Consider the following 20,076-nt stretch of genomic DNA (forward strand, 5'->3'; position numbering starts at 1 on the left):
TCCTCTCACATTCCAAAAACATCCATGTCAGGTTAATTGGCCGGTACAAATTGTCCCTAACGAGTGATCAGTTGTCCTCTGCCCACTGCCCAAAGAAAGCTGGGATGGGCTCCAGCACCCCCGCGACCCTGCTGAGGATAAGCGGTGCAGATAATGGATGGATGGATGGATACCTATGACGAGTCATCGCCCCCTATGGGTCGCACCCAAGAGGACAGGTGCATGTTACACCTAAACAGGGCACTATGAACTATGTATTCGTGCAAGGATTATAGATCAATTACGGACGTATGTCATGGGCCATGCAAAAATTTAGTGCAGCGTTTTCAAGTGCTAAAACCCTTATGTAGATTTTAGACCAGGGGATGGTGTAATAATAGTCTGTGGTGTGCAATAACCTGTTCAGCCCTTTGTGATTAAGGGCTATACAAATTTAAATGACTTGACTTGACTTAAATTGTAATGGGAAGAACTTTCTGTCACTGAATATGTAGGTTACATAATACTGTCATTTCCCCAAGACCTATATGGAGAGATTTGTCTCAAAAATACATTTGAGAATTACTCAAGATCTAAAATTGGCATGTCATGATAGATGCACACGCAGGATAAGAAATTGTGTGTATGTAAATTACAGATATATATTTTTTGTGGTTCTGTAAAATAAAATAGAATTCAGACAGGATTTTTATTTAAATGGTACTGAAAAAAAATGCAATTGGCTTTAAAATCCTTAAAAAGTGCTTGAATGCGTCCCTGAAAAGGCGGTACGAATCCTGCTTAGAGCCCCAATGTGTAATATTTGGCCACTAGATGGCACTGTATAGTCGAGTGTAAATGAAAATCAGTGCTAAAAGCACAGCATAGAAGCAAGATGCTAGACAAACATGGCAGTGACTTAAGAAATACACATTTCTGTATGGTATTTCATGCATTTTTGCCTAGTATTGACATGAATATTTTTTTTTTTTTATCCGAAAGGTTTTTTTATAGAATAGAATATACCTTTATTGTCATTGTTACAAAATGGGTTAACATATTGTGACAACGAAATTGGGCAAGAATGAGGCAAAACATATTACTCACTGTCCCTTTAATATCATTGTTTAGTTGTTGTCAATATACACACACAAAGGTGTTTTTTGTGATGTTGTACTGTTTAGATAAATTCGTTAAATTACTTTCCATAAAACATGTGTTTGGTTTATTTAATTTTATTTTTTTTTAAGTGTTGGTTTTTTTTCATTTGGTTGATTAAACACTTAACCACTACGGTCGTAGGGGCGCCATTTCCTGTGGTGTGTCTTGGGCAACAACAGCCATCTCCAGGCATGTGTTTCCATTTACGGAAAATAAACACAGCGGAACTGTTAAAGCTGTTTTGTTTCCAGACGACTATTAAACGCAAGCAACCCTTTCAGAATATGACGTCATTTTTGTGCGACCCATACCGAATAAACACGGGAGCTTGTGTTAACTAATAAGTGGAACTTTTCTCTATACTAAACAATGCCGTTTATTCAGCGAGCTTTTAAAGATACTTTGGTGTGTTTTTCAATTTAATTATTGACGTGGTTCAGCTGCGAGTTCACATGGTCAACTCTTAATCCAAGGCGATGGCTCCTAATAAAAGGTTGCAGAAAAAAAGGCTAACTTTAGAATGTGAGTGGGAATTGTGCAAGGAGTCGTTCGGTCATATTGATAAACTCTGTAAACACGTAGAGGTTCACTTGGAGGCTGTAAAAATGGCCGAAGAAGAGGAGGAAGAACCAGTAGGTAAGTTGAATTTAGAATAGAATAGAATTTACCTTTATTGTCATTGTTACAAAATGGGTTAACATATTGTGACAACGAAATTGGGCATGACACTCCAGTTTTACACATTCACAGTGAGGTAAAAAAGCCAAGAAGATAAAGGAACAGAGAAGATAAGGTTATAAAACAAGGAGGATAAGGTTATAGTTGTAATTTACATGGTATTTACACAAGGAATGTCGGCATGTGGGATGTTGCATACAGAATTTCAATGTTCTCTGTGAGTTGCTCGAGAACTACAGTTTATTGTGTGTATCATCTGACAGGAACTGTGAAGGCTGCACTTAATAAACTCTGCACGTATAAGAGAGCTTAAACCTTCAAACTCCATTCGAAAAAAGGTGTTACTCGATTTTACTGCTGTGTTACTAAAGAACATTTAAACATTGCAATGTTTTTTCAAAATACTCCTTCTCCACAAAAATACTTATGAGAAAAACAGTTTTTTTTGTGAAAGTATGCATTTCAAGCACAACTTTGATGCTTTTTTTTTGCATTTGTGATACCGTCAATATCTTAAAGATGCTAACACAAGTGAACTTTGCTTGCAACATAGCATTTTCTTTTTCTTTTTTCTTTTTTGCTTTGAACAATTTTATTGACACTTTTAACAGCAATTAAACACATTCACAATTTCATGATATCATGTTCTAACAATATGAGGTTTGAACAATTTTTATCAACACTTTGAACAGCAATTAAACACATTCACAATTTCACAATATCTTATTCTAACAAGGGTTCTGTAGTTAAAGTGAAAGTGTGACATTCTGCCTTTGCTCTTTATTTCCGCCAAAGCTTTTAGTTCTTGTTTGATCGCGTCCTTCTTTCATCACAGTGCTCCCCTTTATGATGAGTCGAGGGTTGTTTCTTAAAATGGCCACCTCATTGTCACGGTCCTCACCCAACATAGCATTTTATTGCGAGAACACTCAACTGATGAATGAACGATGTGAGAACTCTGCAAGATTTTTTTGTGCACAATGTTTTTGGGGATGTGATTTTCGTCACCAAAAACATTTTCTCCGCTCACGTTCCTGCAGACGGGCACAAAGCATCATCACTCTCTTCCCCTATGATGACAAAGGGACGTTGTCATCTCATTTTTAATCAACTTTCTATACTTATCTATATCTTCAAACTGCTACCCTACGCCTAATCGCCATATAGGGCCACCCACACGCTCTCAATCATTGGATACATAAAGCAACACAGGTAATGCTCTCAATGACCCCCAGAGAATGGACTAGGACCCCCCGGTTTTGATTACGTAATTTGTATACTTCAACAACACCTATGAACTTTACTGTCTCTACTATCAATGAATGCTGCACCCCCTTTTTGGAAGGTTTTGAACAGTGGGAAGAGATTTGGCTGTGCCCTTCATTGTGGAGTGGCTTGGGTGAGGACCGTGACGATGGGGTGGCCATTTTAAGAAACAACCCTCGACTCATCATATAGGGGAGCACTGTGATGAAAGAAGGACGCGATCAAACAAGAACTAAAAGCTTTGGCGGAAATAAAGAGCAAAGGCAGAATGTCACACTTTCATTTTACCTCCAGAAACCTTGTTAGAATATGATATCATGAAATTGTGAATGCGTTTAATTGCTGTTAAAAGTGTCAATAAAATTGTTCAAACAAAAAAAAAAAACTAGGAATTGGGGTGCTTTCTCAATTTGTGGACCTAATTACTTAAATCATTTCCAGAGGGTTGATACTTACTGATGAGCTGCACCAAACCCTTTGTAATATTTTCTTTTAAATAAACAAGAACAATTATTTTAAAGTTTTGGCACTCTGGGGACAACATATTTATGGTATTGAATGAGTTAAATACATTTGTTTTACAAGAAGCGTTTTCTTTGTTCTTTTTCCCCATCGATTGTTTTATTGTTTTTCTCTTTTTTTCTGACTAGGGGACAGAAACTGCCTTTGGAGAGACTGCGGTTTCTGCTCGATCGAGGGTCCGGAAGAGTTTCGAAGACATGTCTTCTTTCACTGTTACCACAGCAAGCTAAAACAGATAGGTCAGCAGATGCTTAACAGGCAGGCAGAAATTGGCACGTGTTCCTTCGATACTCAGAACCGTAACCTGGTCCCTGAAGTCCTTGAGATCTTTGTCTGCTTGTGGCAAGACTGTGAGGTATTCTCGGGATGTTACCAAAATGTATTCTGTCGCCCGCATCCCAGGTTTTTAAATGTTAGGTTCCTTTCCTGCGTGTTTCTTAAAGCAACCACCTTATGAGAATCCAGAGTGGTTCTACAGACACGTGGAGCTTCACACCTTGGAAATAGACATACCAGCTGGAGACTGTGACTCCCCAGTGCGCTGTGGATGGAAGGGTAAGTCATCATTGGGAAGCAAAAGTTGAAGAGGAAGCGACAGTGGTTTCTTATTGCACAGATTGCGAAGCGACCGGCAAAGGACGTTCCAAGTTACGGGAGCATCTCCGCAGTCACACCCAGGAGAAGGTTGTGGCGTGTCCGGGCTGTGGGGGGATGTACGCCAACAATACAAAGTTCTTTGACCACATCATTCGACAGAGTGCCTTGGAAGGTGAATACTGAGGGAGGGAAAGAAAACTGTGGAATTGGTATGATAACCTGTATGTGTTTGCTCCAGGTCAAAGGTTCCAGTGTTCCCACTGTTCAAAACGCTTTGCAACTGTAAGGTTGCTCAGAGACCACATGAGAATCCACGGTGAGTGCTTTATATTGATATCCACTCATCAATTTGATTACCGTATTTCCCCTTTGTTACTTGTTTTCGCCCTATAAACATCTCCCATCTCATTAGCTGCACCGCCTATCCTCAGTAGGGTCGCGGGGGTGCTGGAGCCCATCCCAGCAATCATCGGGCAGTGGGCAGGAACACCCTGAACTGGTTGCCAGCCAATCACAGGGCACACAGGGACAGACAACTCACTCGGCCATTCACACCTAGGGACAATTTGGACCGGCCAATCCACCTGAAATGCATGTCTTTGGAATGTGGGAAGAAACCGGAGTGCCCGGAGGAAACCCACGCAAGCACGGGGAGAACATACAAACTCCGCACAGGAAGTCCAGTAGCTGGATTTGAACCCGTGACCTCAGAACTGTGCCGCACACGCGCTAACCACTGCTCCGCCATGCCGCCCCTTGGTTGAGTGTAATTCAGTAATTTGTCATTTTCAGGAAGAAAAAAAGCCCGCGACCTACGGGAAAAGGTTTTGTGAGAAACACTGCACTAGATCATTAGGGCAATTAATGATGCAGGAAAAGGCATTAGATTTTCTCTCATCATCACATTACTTTTATCTACCGTATCACGCGATACAACTTTTGGCTGAACTCTTTCCCATAATGCTCCATTACAACATTGTACTATGTGGCACAGAGTAAAGGTATGTTGATGAGATAATATCCAAAGGCTTTCCCTTCGTCATACCTCCCACACAGGAGGTTCCCAAGACCTTAGAACTGTGCCGCACACGCGCTAACCACTGCGCCGTCGTGCTGCCGCCCTATAAACATATATTCATTAAAAAATTCCCATTACAACTGTTACAATGCACTTTGAGTCAAACTTAATGTCATTGTTCTTCATATTGTTTTTTGATTATTTTTTTTTAGTGAGCCACTACAAGTGTCCATTGTGTGACATGACTTGTCCCTCGCCTTCAGCGTTGCGCAACCATATTAAGTTTCGACACAGTAACGAGAAGCCATATAATTGCGACTGCTGTGAATACAGGTACCACGTCCTTCGCGATTTATCGAGAAAACCAAAACGTATTGCATCCTCGACTCTCTCCTTTCCAAAACAGCTGTAAGAATCGGATGGATCTCCATAAACATCTGGACAGACACAGCAGCGAGCCTGGATATCACTGTGAGGTCCCTGGCTGTGGTTTTGCCTCTCGGACTCTCAGCACTTTAAAAAAACACAACATGAGGGAGCATGAAGAGGTAGGCGGAGGGGCAGTATAATTATAATGTAACACGTTACGATTTTCTTTATTTTTTTTATTTGCTCAAATTCCTAATTTATATATACTGTTAGAGGTGCAAACACTAAATTATTATCCAACACAAATTCGATTATTTTCTTAATCCCCTATATATATATATATATATATATATATATATATAGATACATAAAATTATTTTGGCATCCTGTTTGTGTTACAAATGTTCAAAATTGTGTAAAATGCAGGTGAAAGTTGCTCTTCTGGTTTCTGGCACAAGCTAGTGTTTTAATTGCTTGATTTGAAGAATAAATGTTTAACATTTTTGCCTGTTTTCCTCGTAAAATAACTAAATCATTATTAACTCTTCTTCAGTTTGAATCAAACTTTATGTCCTGTTTTGGAATACAGGGACATAAAGACCTAGTCTGTCTGTTTAATTGACTAAAGTAATCAATCATTTATTGCCATTCTAGAGCCTATATCACCTGGCATGATAATTTTGGAGAGGACGTTGTTAGGCTTCGCCCCACTTCTACTCCATTGCATATGAATAACCTACTCCTCTTGTCGGTTGAAAATAGTTTGTGTAATATAGTGTAACAATCTGTGAAGCCCTTTGAGACTCTTCGTGATTTAGGGCTATACAAATAAAAATGACTTGACTTGACTTGACTTGGCCCCAAAATATATGCAGAAATAGAAATATGGCGGAAAGGGAACATCCTTTATTGCATTCATTCAGCAACGTTTCAAGGAGAGAACGTCGTTAGGTTGGATTTCCAAGTTGGGCGCCCCTTATTTTGGAGATGATGTCCCTGGGCGTCGCCCCAAAATATACGCAGAGACAGAAACATGGCGGAAAGGGAACGTAGTTTATAGCATCCGTCCATTCATTCAAGTCACATTTGAAATTCATCCAAAAGACGCTGGGCTTTATACCGTGTTCAAAAAGATCACGTGATGTTTTTCTCGGAATCGAAAGTGTTTTTTCCGGCCCCGACTCGGTCAGTTTACAACTTGTGACTTCTTGTATCAACATTATCTCATAACATCCTGCCAGATGTCTCCACACCAGGCTGCTGACTTACAGTTAATCCACAACAATAATTACATTTTCAAAGTATAAATCTATTCAAAGAATGGTAAATATTTGTTTACCACCCAAAAATTCCAATGATATAAAACCGCATCCTAAAGGTGCTCAAATTTGATTTAAGTTCATTTGATATTTCCCCTAAATTATTTACATGATTTACAGTTGTGATATATAGTTGAGTGTGTGGAGTAGTTTAGTAGTTATTACACATTTCATATTAAAATGAGATTTGGTTCATATGTCTTATTGTAAAAGGTGTGTCACCTTAGTATTTTTTTTCTGTTTCCAATGCGAATGGATCTGTAGTGATGTGGTCAGGCAATTTTTATGTGTTTCCCAAATTTTGTGAACCAAGGCACACTTTTTTTTTTTACTCAAAAAAATCTCAAGGCTTGTATTACCTTATGAGCAGATATTGGTATGAAAAAAGAAAAATAATAATTATGGATAGATGATGGTTACTCTGCTGAACAGTGTCATGCTTTTTTGCAAAGATAAAATCGGGAAATTTCTTGCCGCACGCTAGACATGAAGAAGTCAAGTCGTTTTTATTTGTATAGCCCAAAGGGCTTCACAGGTTATTACACAGACTATTTTTTCAGACTATTATTACACCATCCCCTGATCTGGAACCAACATGAGAGCAAGGAAAAACTCCAACATGAGGAAGAATAGAATAGAATATGCCTTTATTGTCATTGTTACAAATGGGATATATTGTAACAACGAAGTTGGACAACTCCAGTTCCACATTTTACAGTGAGGATAATGAAACAAAGAGATAAAGGAACAAAGAACATGTTTTAACTGTCTTTGTTGTAAATAGGCTCTGCTTCCTCCGGAGGGGGGGGGGGGTAAGGGACAAACAGAAATGGTGGATACAACTGGATGTTTGATCTTACAGTACACACAGTCCAGTGTTTTTTCCCGAATTGCTCAGTCCACGTATTGAATGGTGTCAGGTTTAACCCAACAGATGTACAAAACCTATATACAAAAAGGACAGAGAGAACGTGATATTTGATTTACTTGCAAGGAGAAATATCCATAGTCTACCCTAAGGCAGTCTGCTGGATACTCTGAAATATTCTTATGCTCCTTGTCTATTTATTGTGTTCGGAAGGCCCTAATTTACATAAGGTCTCCTCTGCTAAGGGAAGGGGAGTAACAAAACAAACAGTTGAGACCTGTTTATACGATAACATGTTATCCATAGCAAACAAAAACTAGGTGTGCCTGCGGTCAGAGAGATCCCTTATCTGGCCGCAAATAAGGTGTTATCCTGTTTCCTCCTTCTTCAAACACAAGCAAGAAAGGCGCATTGTATGCAAAGAAGCTTGTGCAATAGTAGAATAACATCTTTAGAGTTTAAATCCATCATTTCCCTCCTGTTTATTCACTTTGCACTATTTCTCTTTGTCATCCAATAACTTCTCTCGATTTTCAGTTACAGAATCATGTTATAGTACTCATGTTACACTTAGAGGTTAAACTTTGTCGTCTGATTCACCGTAGTCAAAAACTTCTGAAAAAAGATCTGGAAAATGTAAGGAAGTGGCATTTGCCAGGCCAAAAAGGTCCCGGCGACGACGATCTTGAGGTCTTTGCAAAAAAAAAAAAATGGCGTTGTGGAGGAAGTTCTCAAAGAGCTTGAGAAAGACGCGGTCATCCTTCTCCCGGTCCTTCTCCTCTGGGGTCTTTGGGCAAACGCAGCAAGGACCCTTCTTGGCCCCGGACAATTCTGACTTGGTGGGCTTGCTGATCTCCTCCATGTCGCTAAATCCCGTGGCAGGGATCCGGATCGGGATCTTCAGCTCTTTGGAGTTGTAATTGTGCAGGTATAGCTCTCGGTCTTCTGGCTGGGGTAGTAAGTTAGGTTGCCGTTGGGAAAAAAAAAGGCGGCGACCATTTGACCAGCAGCTTCGTGGATGAATTTGCGTAGGCACGGGGTTCTTTGGGCACGGTCGACAATGACAGACGAGTTCGAATTCAAATAATGTCACTCTTTGCACCAGGAATGTGCTTGTCCTCCACCCACAGGGTAATGGCCTTGACAAAAATGGCATACTGGGTCCAGGGTTTGAGGTGGTGAATGGCGACTTTGGGGTCCGTATTATTATCCTTCGGAAGATCCACGTCCACCATGTGCCAGCTGTTGGAACCGCAGCCGTCCTGGTCGTCGAATTCGGTGATGTTCTTGAGAAGGGGCCTCCTTGTAGTAGACCATAAAGCTGATAAGGCCTTTGTAATCCCGTGGATGGTAGCGCTCCCACATCAGGCGGATGGCATAGCTGGACGTGCTGTTGGACAAAATCCTGAGGACGTGGCTCACACAACTGGCTCTTTCGCCGTTATTGCGAAAGTCGCCTTCCTGGGGCTTTTCCGTGACGCTGGTTTTCTCCCACATGGTGTGGATCTCAGACATGCAGAGTTTGGTATTGAGGCGGAAGAAGAGGCGTCCCGCACGGATGGTTAGGTTGTGCTGAGTCCAGTCCCAGAGGTTGTGAAGGTGCTGGATGTTGATGTCCAGATTGCCGGCGATGACGGTGCAGTCCTTGAGGGACTGAGCGGCGTTCACCGAGTCGATGACGGAGGTGGAGCAGATTTTGTCGCATAGGCTGTTGCAGGCGCTGCACAGCATCCGATTACTCTCGTTGGTGCGGACCCGGAGGGGCAGTCGGGCATGCACTCGCCCTCGTGGATGACGAAGTGAACGTCGCTGGGCAGGTGAACTTGTGAGCAAAGGTCCATGGTGATGCAGCGCCAGCCCTCGAACTTGAAAGTGCCGGGCGGGCAGTCGGGCACGCAGCGGCCTTCGTGGTAATAATGCAGGCAGGCGGCGCATGCCGTGTCGCTGTTTGCGTGCGTGCAGCTGCCCAGACATTGGCGGTGGCAGCATTCGCCTTTTTCGGTGCATGCGTGCTTGCAACGGCTGGGACACATTAATCGTTGTCCATTCGCAGCAGCTCCACCAGGATGGAAAGTTCTTTTTCCTACCACACTGCAGCACGGTTGTATGCCGCAAACTTCCAGTGAGAGGTTTTGAAGTGACCCTGCAGCGCCCTCCAGAGTTGCAGGGTTGGAGCTCTCAGCAAGGAGTGTCAAATATGGCTTCACCACTGCCGGGTGCAAAAGCATCTCAGCGCCCGTGGGGTTCTTGGAGAAACCTGGGGAACGCCATCCCAGTTGTCTTCCTGAGAGTTCTTTTACTTTTTCTTCTTCTCTTTTGCACATTAAGGTTTTCTTCAAATAACAATAAAAACGTTGCTATAATTGCTACTATCAATTCGCCTACCGCTACCATTCTACCTGTTAGCATTCTACCTGCAGATCTGCAATTCCTCCTAACACTTCCAGAGTTGTGGACAATCTTCACTGGTTTGAGACGACTGCAAACTATAATTGCAGCCCCCTTTGTAGCCAGACTTCCTCTGAAAGTTTTGTTGAGGAATAACAGCTCTCCAGTAGGTACCACAGTGCTATTACAATGACGCCTAAGAACAATCAAAGTGTATGCTAAAATAGAAACACCGAAACAGTTGTTTTACTCATGCTTAATTACTTTCTTACAGTGTGTCAAATGAGCTCATGTGTTTTTCTGCAATCTTTACTGCTTTTTATCAGAACCCAATCACCTGGTTCAACTAATTGGCTTTCCTGTGGAGACATAGAAAGTGTATCATCGTTCTCATTAGGATCTGCTAGTTGCTTCTGGTGCTGCAACATTTTTCTCATGTAATCAACCAGAGTACTTTCATCATCAGTTTCCCACATATTTTTAAAGAATGGTAATTCACCAAATATTACTTCATATGGTGTTAGCACATTTGTACTGGTGATGTTAATATACAGTTTTACTAATTCTAGACATTTAGTCCATGGTCTTTTGGTTTCTTCCATACACTTCCTAAGTCTGTTTTTTTATAGTTCCATTCTTTTATTTCCACTAACCCTGCACTTTATGGGTGATAAGCACAGTGATCTTTTAGGTCTATATGAAATGCCTATTTTAGTTAATTTTTTTGATTTACAAAATGTGAACCATTATCACTATAGATCTTTTCTGGAATCCCATAACATGGAATTATGTCTTGGCATAATGCTTTAGCTACTGTTAGCGCATCTGGGTGTTTTGTAGGAAAAAGCTCTATCGATTTTGAGAATGAACCTATTATCATTAAACATAACTTTTTCCCTTCACTATTGTTAAGTTCTATAAAGTCCATAAAAGGTGATTAATTACAGTTCTCTATCTTTGGAAACTGTCCTCTCTTTGGTCTTAGATTACCCTGAGCATTGTGCTTTGCACATATCAAACATGTTCTACAATTTTTTATTTTATTATTATTATTATTATTATTATTATTATTTTTTTTTTTAATAGGAGTTAAAACCATAGGTTTATCAATATCTGGTTTATCAATCCTACTATCCCTCCTGTTGAGACATGTCTTCCCATGTCTCAATATTTCTGCCCATTTGTATAGATTTTTTGGTAGGATTGGTTTATCTTCTTGTCATTTACAGATTCCATCTTTTAGGTGTACTCCTTTTCTTTTCCAGAGTTCTTGCTCTGGTTTAGGCGATTGTTGTTGCATTTCTTGTAGTATTTTGTTTTTTAAGGCATTTTCTGTTAGACTTAGAACTGTTATTTCTCGTTGTGCAGCTTGTTTTGCTATTTTATCTGCAAATGCATTGCCCTTTGAAACTGGGTTTGTTTCTGGTGTGTGGGCCACACATTTACATATAGCTAACTGTTTTGGCAGCTGCACTGCTTGTAATAGTTCTGTTAGCAGTTTTGCATGTGTCACTGGTTTTCCTGTTGATGTTATCATACCTCTATTTTTCCAGTGTTGTGCAAACGTGTGAGTTGTTGCATAGGCATACTGGCTATCTGTGTATATTGTTGTTGTTGTTCTTTCATAAGTTTGCAGGCTTCTGTTAGGATCACTAATTCTGCAGCTTGAGCTGAACAATGTTGAGTTAATGCTTCTGCCTTTAATACTTTATCATGTGTTACTACAGCATAGCCTGTCCTCCTTTTTCCTGTTTCATCTTTCTTTCCTACGAAACAATACTTTCTCTGTTATTTTAGCCTTTTTTTCTTTTGTTCACGTTTTGTTTCCTTTCTTCTTTAAGTTAAATGACCATGTAAACATTATTTTTTATCCATGCAGATATATTTTTAAATTCTCATGATCTGTCTCAAGATAATTAATCTGCTATTTTTAAATTCCTATGATCCTACCTACTCAAGCTCAATCAGTTTCTCGTTATCTTCTGAAAACACTCCTTCCATAGAAATTGTTTCTTTTTAACTATAAGTCAGCATTTGTTACGTATTTATTAATCATTTGTTAATTGTAACATGCTTATACTTAAAAATTAAGCGTGGCTTATTTCACCTTCTCTTGAAGGACTTTTTATCAGTTGTCCTCCTAGGGGATCTTGTTCTTGGCGCTAAACTCATCAAAATTCCAAACCATCACACTGTCTAAACATCAAAAATCTCAAAAATGCCAAATGGAACTCAACGTCAAATCTTTTTTAATTGCCATTTCCTCTCTCTTCAATCATAATCAACTATCTTTTCTCATTGATTCAATATAAAACAACATATACTTGTCACTAATAAATTGCCTTATCAACTCGCATTGTATTATATTATATTATTATCATAATCTTCGGTTTGCAATAGTCTTTTCTCTTTGCAGCCCCTTAATATCCTTAGAGATTAAGAGCTATACAAATAAACATGACCTTATCTGAATTAATACTTAATACTGTGTGTATTTTTTTTTCCTTTTAAAAACAAAGCACATCTCATTTAGAGATTAAAACAGAAAATGTAATTTCCAATCTCACGATTTCTTTTTCTGTGTTAATAAGTCGTTATTTTCAAACTTATTTCAAAATTTTGATTATTTGAAATGACTCAGATTTCCTGCTCTTTACTATGCAATATTATTTTTCTTTCCCTGGTTCTACTAATATATCATCTACATAAGTTAATAGTTCGCTCTTATTTAGAGGCTCGAAACTTACTTGAGAGTAAATTCTTGGACTTTCACAATACCCTTGAGGTAATCTGGTGTAGGTATATATTTTACCTTTAAACGTAAATGCAAACCAAAGTTGATTGTCTTTATGCACTGGTACTGAGAAGAATGCGTTGCTTATATCTACCACTGTGAAATATTTTGCCTTTGGGTTCAGTGAGTTCAATAGCGTGTGTGGATCCACCAAACAGGGACCTTTGGATCACTGTATTATTTACTGCTATCAAATCCTGAACAATTGTCCATCATGTTGATGGGGGTGCCTCATTTACAGGAAATATCGGTGTGTTTACGGGCGACTCAGCACATTCTATTAGTACTCCCGCCTTCTTTAGATCTTCTATTATTGGTTTTATTCGTTCCATTGCATCTGGTCTTAAAGGATATTGTTTTATTCTGGGCCGATGTTCTGTTTTGGGTCTTATTATTATAGGTTGTGCTCCTTTTACTAGTCCTACATCTGTGGGTCCCTGGGACCATAGTTTATTAGGAATTTGTTTTAATAGCTCCTGCTGTTCCTTAGTAAAGTAAATGTGTCATTCCTTCTTTTTTTTTTTTTTTTTTTTTTTTTTTTTTTTGTATGCTCCTTTTCTTAATATTTATTTTCTTTTCCCTTTATACCTTCTTTTACTTACTCTTATCTTTCTGTATTTGTAACTTCCCTACCTGTTCTGCCAACAATCCATTCTCAACATAACATTCCTTCCTTACACGCTCTCTCACAATAGCTTTTTAGCTCACCAGTTTAATGCGAAAATGACGTTTAATCATCTCACTTAATTTTAATTTTTTCCTTCAAACCAATTAAATCTACTATTTTAGCTTCACTTATTTAATGTGAAATTCACATATATTGATGTGCAACAAGTTATATTACTCATTTGTATTCCACTCAATACATTTTTCCTCCATATTCATTGAAAATAAATTATTTATTAACGCTTTTTCAATACTTTTTGTATAAAAATGCCTTTATCTCAAATTAATTTATTCCAATTCACTCAATTAGATTTTTCCTAGTCTTCCCAGTCCTTATTTTACCAATTTTTTTTTACTGAAAACAGGAATATCTTATCTTTTTCTGTATTATTCTGTCATTATCTTGAATTAACGCATCTAAAATAACTCAGTCATTTTTTTTTCCTAAATTTCTCAGTTTTTAATTTATCGATTTTCAACTAAAAAATTCGGACCGCAAGAAAATCTCCAGAACCATCTGTGGCCCCCGGTGCCTGTGTTAAACACCCTTATGGTGAACACCTATTCCTCAAAAAATCTACTTTTTCCAACTCCTTTAATCTGTTCTATCAATTCTTCTTAAATATCACTCTTTAAACAATCTCAGCTCTTTTGAAAACGTACTTTTTTTAGCGTTTAGCTTTCTTTTTGACAAGTAAGACAGACAAACATATAACATAAGACATACACAGGGCCCAAACAATCAAACTTCTAATAAATTTAACAAAATTTGGTGATTTAGGTTTCTTAATTTTTCTTTATACAGTATGTTTTCTAAGTTTAAAACCTGTTCTTCAAATTTCTCATGGCGAGTTTTGAAAAGATATTCTTCCTCTTCCTCATTTTTATCCTTTAGCTTTATCTCTATCTCAAATTTCATTTCAGGCTTTGGTCCTGGTTCCGGGCCTAGTCATGCACTCTGATGGTCTTGTGGGGAAGAGTTGCCTCTGCAATTTATAGCAATATGCCCTTCCTTCCCACAAGACCAACAGGTTCTAGGTTTATTGCTTGCACGTGATCCAAAACCTCTGCCTCTACCTCTAGATTGTTGAAAGAACACTGTGGTTCCTTCATCTTCTTGGTAGAAAATTGTTGATGGCTTCTTCTCCCCTTTCTTACTTTTGATCACTTTCTCAGCATGGAGGGCATGATTTATGTATTCTGCAAGTGTTCCTCCATTCATGCTTCTATAGTGGCGATTTACCCATCCACTAATCTCTGGTAAGGAGCCTGAGTGCAATGCATTTTTTAATTGTTGTTTATAGGGGCCCTCGTCAGCTCCATCACCAGGTTCTAACCCACTATGTGCCCTAAACACCTTTTCCATTCTTACTCTGTATTCATCAAATGGCTCATCTGGTTTTTGTTTACATCTCCCTATTTCAGTGTAATTTGCTCTTTTCCTGTATTTAGTTCTGATTCTTTCTAGGAGAGGGGTCACCTGTTGTGTCAATCGTTCAGATTCGGGTGCAAGTATCACGGGAGGGTTAGCGTCATTAGTTGGAGAGTATGCTACTTTTACGTGGAACCAATCTGGCCCTAATTGTGTCATCCAAACTTGCTGTACTTCCATTCCGTTTAGATGATAAGATCGCCTTAGATTTTCTATCTGCGTTATGAATTCCTCTACATCCTCTCTCTCCTGTCTTGGCCTCCTTTCACCTTCCTCTCGCTGTCCTGCTATTTTTATCCAGACTTGTGTCTGTTCATAACCTTCTTTTCTCATCTTATTATTTTTCTGTTTGCATTTGTTTCTTATTTTTTGTTGCAGTTCTCTAATGCCTGCTGTGGACAACTTCCCATTAAAGTTATATTGTTTTATCCAGTAACATAGGGGTTCTATTGCTGAGGAATCTTCCTTTTCAATAACTTTCCAGTCTTTGCACGAAAAATCTTCTAAAAGCTTCTGTTTTGCTTTACTTTGCCCCTTTCCCATTTTTAGAACTAAATTTGGACTCAGTGGTTTTTAATACCTAGTGTATTCTAACACTGAGTTTCTCTTTCAACAGGATGGTGATAAATAACCTTTTGTGGTAAAACTCACTTCAACCTATGCAGGTGGAATTTTCTTGCATACATGCATCCACAAAGGCTCACCATTTATTCCCTGTTGCTTTGGTATAAAATACAATTACCTAGTGGTAATAGTATTTTCTTTCACACTCACTTTCACTCTTTTTGAAGAACAAAGAACTTCCCTTGAGTTCTTTTTAAACAGAGAGGAACCCTTGCCCTTTTACTTAGAGGAACCCTTGCCCTCTTACTTAAAGAACTTCCCTTGAGTTCTTTTTGAAACGGAGAGGAACCCTTTCCCTCTTACTTAAGACTTCACTTATTGAAACATGAATATTTTGTTTGTTTGTTTGTACATGATTCAATTGTTTGTTTGTTTGTTTGTTTGTAAATGATTCAAATTGAATCTTTTCTTCCGGCGCCGTCACGAATGGCAGCCACTCCAGCAGCTCCCGTGTTATTTTCGATTGTTCTCGATTGTTCTCAGCTCAGGGATGCTGCTGGAAATGTGAATTTCCCTTCGGGGATGAACAAAGTATCTATCTATCTATCTATCTGTGTCTTAAGTCTTACTGGCCACGTTTCTCTTTTACCTAATAGTGCCTAGGATTGTTAGGATTTATTTTCTTAACTCTGTTTTGAATTCTTCACACTCATACCCTTTTACTTTAGTCACATGCATTCCTTTTTAAAATAAAAGTTTTACTCACAGTTCTCTGAGTCCTTGGACTTTCCGTCAACCTTCGGATCCCAACTTGTAAGGAAGGGACCAGTCCCGAAAAGGGTCTTAATGCTGTGGCCACAGACTTGCCTGGATCTTTACTCACACGCTGGGATCGTCAGGTATCTTGGAATCCGGCTCGCGAAGGACCAAATAAATGTCAGGTTTAACCCAACAGATGTACAAAACCTATATACAAAAAGGACAGAGAGAACGTGATATTTGATTTACTTGCAAGGAGAAATATCCATAGTCTACCCTAAGGCAGTCTGCTGGATACTCTGAAATATTCTTATGCTCCTTGTCTATTTATTGTGTTCGGAAGGCCCCAATTTACATAAGGTCTCCTCTGCTAAGGGAAGGGGAGTAACAAAACAAACAGTTGAGACCTGTTTATACGATAACATGTTATCCATAGCAAACAAAAACTAGGTGTGCCTGCGGTCAGAGAGATCCCTTATCTGGCCGCAAATAAGGTGTTATCCTGTTTCCTCCTTCTTCAAACACAAGCAAGAAAGGCGCATTGTATGCAAAGAAGCTTGTGCAATAGTAGAATAACATCTTTAGAGTTTAAATCCATCAAATGGATTTGGGAAGTACAGTCCATAAACATGCCCGATTACCTTGAGAAGGGAAGCTTAATTAAGCTTAAGAGAAGCTTCATTTGAAATGATTTTGAATGTGATCACTCCCATACTGTCTTTGTCCAGGGGAATTTTCTTGCTCGCTACAAGTGCCACGTGTGTGATCAGTGCTTCACCAGAGGCAACAACCTCACAGTCCACCTGCACAAAAAGCACCAGTTCAAATGGCCTTCTGGACACTCCCGCTTCAGGTTGGTGCTAGGAAAAGTACATGCACAGTGTGTCTCATATGTAAGAAGATCCTGGAGGGGAGGGTGGGGTGCCATGGTTTAATTGGTTCCGCCAGTGTCTCATTAATTTTTCATTCAAAAATAAAATCATATATTTCAATATACAGTGGAACTTCGGTTCTCGACCATAATCCGTTCCAGAACCCTGTTCGAAAACCGATTTGTTCGATCACCGAGATCATTTTTCCCATTAAAAATAATGTAAATCGTTTTAATCCGTTCCAACACCCTGAATGTTTACCTTGAATGTTTAACGTAAACATAAAGCTAACCCAGGCTAATCATACATCCGCATTTTCATAATCTTCCGTACGAAAGATGACGCTAACATGAACGTGTAAAAATAAAAAAAATCAGGTTGTTTACAAGTGATTTAGCACCCGGGTCTCCACAACAAGTGGTGAGCGGTTCATTGGAAAGGGGGCTCCGTTCCAACACCCTCAATGTTGGGCTCCGTTCCAACACCCTGAATGTTTAATGTAAACTTAAAGCTAACCCAGGCTAATCGTACGTTCGCGTTATCGTAATCTTATGAATAGGATTTCTTACCTTTGTGGTGGTCTGCAGAAGGCGCTCGCACACCTTCATATTTGGCTATTATTTCTTTCTTAAATGCAATAGTTGTACACACTACTTTTCTTTTTTCACCTGTAGCAACTTTGCTGCTTGCACTGACTTTCTTGGGAGGCATAATAAGGGGCTAAAACACCCGTACGCCGCTCAGCATGGCACCCTAGCGTACGCACTCAAGCATTACCGGCGTTCCAACTCCGATTTTTTTGACCGAACAGCAAAATTTTTGGTCGGACACCGATTTGTTCGTACTGAGAGGCGTTCGAAAACCGAGGTTCCACTGTATATAAGTTAATCCAAATAACTTAGATTTCTCATATAAATGAAAACAAGTGCCAAAAAGAGTCATTTTGCTTTGTATCTCTGTCAATCCAAAGAAATCTTAGTCAGTCGGCCCCTCCCCCACACCACCAAAGATTACCTTCGGTTGTCACAGTGTTTGTCCCGCCCCGCCTACGCTGTGACGATCGGGTAGAATGTGACGATGGCGAACGTCGCGTTTTTCATTATGTACTAGTCGCACTGCCAGTGTTTTTAAATAGCTGGCATTGCCTTTGACAGACAGGGAAAGTACTGGTATGTTTAAACAAAGACAAAAGACCTCCCCCATGGAAAAGCACCGACACCTTTAAACAAAGACAGGAAGACTAAGAGACGGCCAAAAGGTACATCAAGTAATTAGAAATACACACCTTGAGCAAATACGTTTAAGCCAACTTTGTAATCTAGCTTCTTAATTTTTCCCTAAAAATGCACCTAATTGATGCATTTGAATTTAAAATGGAATGGTAAATAGAATGCATTTGTATAGCGCTTTTAACTAGTCATTGAAGACCTCCAAGGCGCTTCACAATGTACTTCACACTTTACCCACTCACACATTAATCGCAGCGATAGCCATGCAAGGCGCCAACCTGCCCAAGGACACTTTGACATTTAACTCTGAGGCACTATTTACACAATTTTCTCTAGGGTAGGACATTTCTCCCAAACGCACCCTCCCCCCCAGACTGTCCCCACGAGGATCTTGGAAACACGACCGCGCCATTGCACATGACCATTTCGGTTTAAAAAAAAACGACATCTCGGGCAGGTACAAGCAGCACGACGACGGCTTCTTTCGGCTGCAGCTGATCCGATACGAGAGTGTGGAGCTGACCGAGCAGCTGATGCGGGAGAGGCAAAGCCAGGGCGGAGAGTCCCCCCGAACGGCCACGTCCGAGACTCGGGTAGAGCTGAGAGGGCTGCTGCTGGAGGAGCAGAAGGCGGAGGAGCCTTCCGTCAGCTGCGAGGAACAGGACGAGAGCATCTTGTTCTCCGTCCTCACGGGAAGTTTGACGCAGGCCACCGATAACGTACTGCAATCTCGGGAAATTGCACAGGAACAGGACATGCAAACCGTTTGACCTCTTCTGAATGCGGATATGGCCGCGTTTTAGGATACTATCTTGTGCTTTGGTGTAGCGCTGCGCGATGGCGGCAGTTTCTGCTATCACTTGAATTAGCTCTTATCACAACACAATTCAAAATTTAGCACATGTTGCTCTTTTTGAATCATTTTTTTCTACCTTTTCTTTCATTTAAAGGGACAGTATGTATTATTGGACCTTTAGATGTCGCTGTATTGTGTCAGCCAACCGTAAGAAATTGCTATGAAGGACAGGAAAGAAAACAAATGACTCAATTTGTACCGTTATGCGTCCCATTTTTTTTTGTCTAGCCTTTTTGGGGTCTTTGCGTACCCAAAACAGCAAGCTTTATAGTACTCGTTTTCGGTTTTACTGCACAATACAGCAGGATTTAGTGGTCAAATATTACACGGAGCCCCTCTAAGTCAATTGTCATAATAACAATAATTATGTCATTAGATATGATAATGATGTCAGCTCCCTTTTAGATGATGCTAATGGCATGTGAAATAAATGCTAATTTCTCTTGTTTACCTCAGCCAATTGCTCCCTTTATTAAAGATTGCAATTCCCCTTATTAAGCTATAATAAACGTGACAAACACAACTTGGCACCTATTTACTCTCAACAAGACAGACCTTGTTGAATACTGCGACAATATCAGCAATCTGCAATGACGTCATCCGCTACCATTGACCGAAGCGATCTGAGTCAAAATTTTCAAGACAAGTTCGGTCTAACAAAAAAACAATTAAAAATACAAAAAATCTAATACATTTTCATATGGCATTCACAATTTGAAATGATTAAAAAACGTATAAT

General features: G+C 39.7%; 1 protein-coding gene and 1 pseudogene across 2 annotated transcripts; one reads left to right on the plus strand and one right to left on the minus strand.

The window, feature by feature from the left end:
* The first annotated feature begins 1,421 nt into the window (after positions 1-1,421).
* Positions 1,422-19,860, plus strand: hinfp (histone H4 transcription factor). Of its 2 annotated transcripts, none has more exons than XM_088321595.1 (9): positions 1,422-1,776; positions 3,735-3,961; positions 4,050-4,161; positions 4,223-4,375; positions 4,442-4,519; positions 5,434-5,554; positions 5,628-5,769; positions 17,109-17,233; positions 18,939-19,860. In XM_088321595.1, exons 1-9 carry the CDS (start codon positions 1,617-1,619, stop codon positions 19,249-19,251), a joined length of 1,431 nt encoding a protein of 476 aa, XP_088177721.1. In that variant the 5' UTR covers positions 1,422-1,616; the 3' UTR covers positions 19,252-19,860. The 2 variants fall into 2 exon arrangements, with proteins under 2 accessions (XP_088177721.1, XP_088177722.1); XM_088321596.1 differs by lacking the exon at positions 1,422-1,776 and adding an exon at positions 2,900-3,030.
* LOC148348886 (insulin-like growth factor 1 receptor pseudogene) lies at positions 8,191-10,355 on the minus strand (annotated as a pseudogene).
* Positions 19,861-20,076: the final 216 nt, after the last annotated feature.

The sequence above is a fragment of the Urocampus carinirostris genome, chromosome 17 (assembly GCF_059441175.1).
Source record: "Urocampus carinirostris isolate Australia breed hairy pipefish chromosome 17, RoL_Ucar_1.0, whole genome shotgun sequence".
NCBI classification, from domain to species: Eukaryota; Metazoa; Chordata; class Actinopteri; order Syngnathiformes; family Syngnathidae; genus Urocampus; species Urocampus carinirostris.

Coding starts and splice junctions, on each gene's coding strand:
- hinfp (XM_088321595.1), top strand. CDS start 1,617: ATGGCTCCTAATAAAAGGTTGCAGAAAAAAAGGCTAACTTTAGAATGT. Junction 4,162..4,222: donor AGTGCGCTGTGGATGGAAGG/GTAAGTCATCAT, acceptor CTTATTGCACAG/ATTGCGAAGCGACCGGCAAA. Junction 4,376..4,441: donor TCGACAGAGTGCCTTGGAAG/GTGAATACTGAG, acceptor TGTTTGCTCCAG/GTCAAAGGTTCCAGTGTTCC.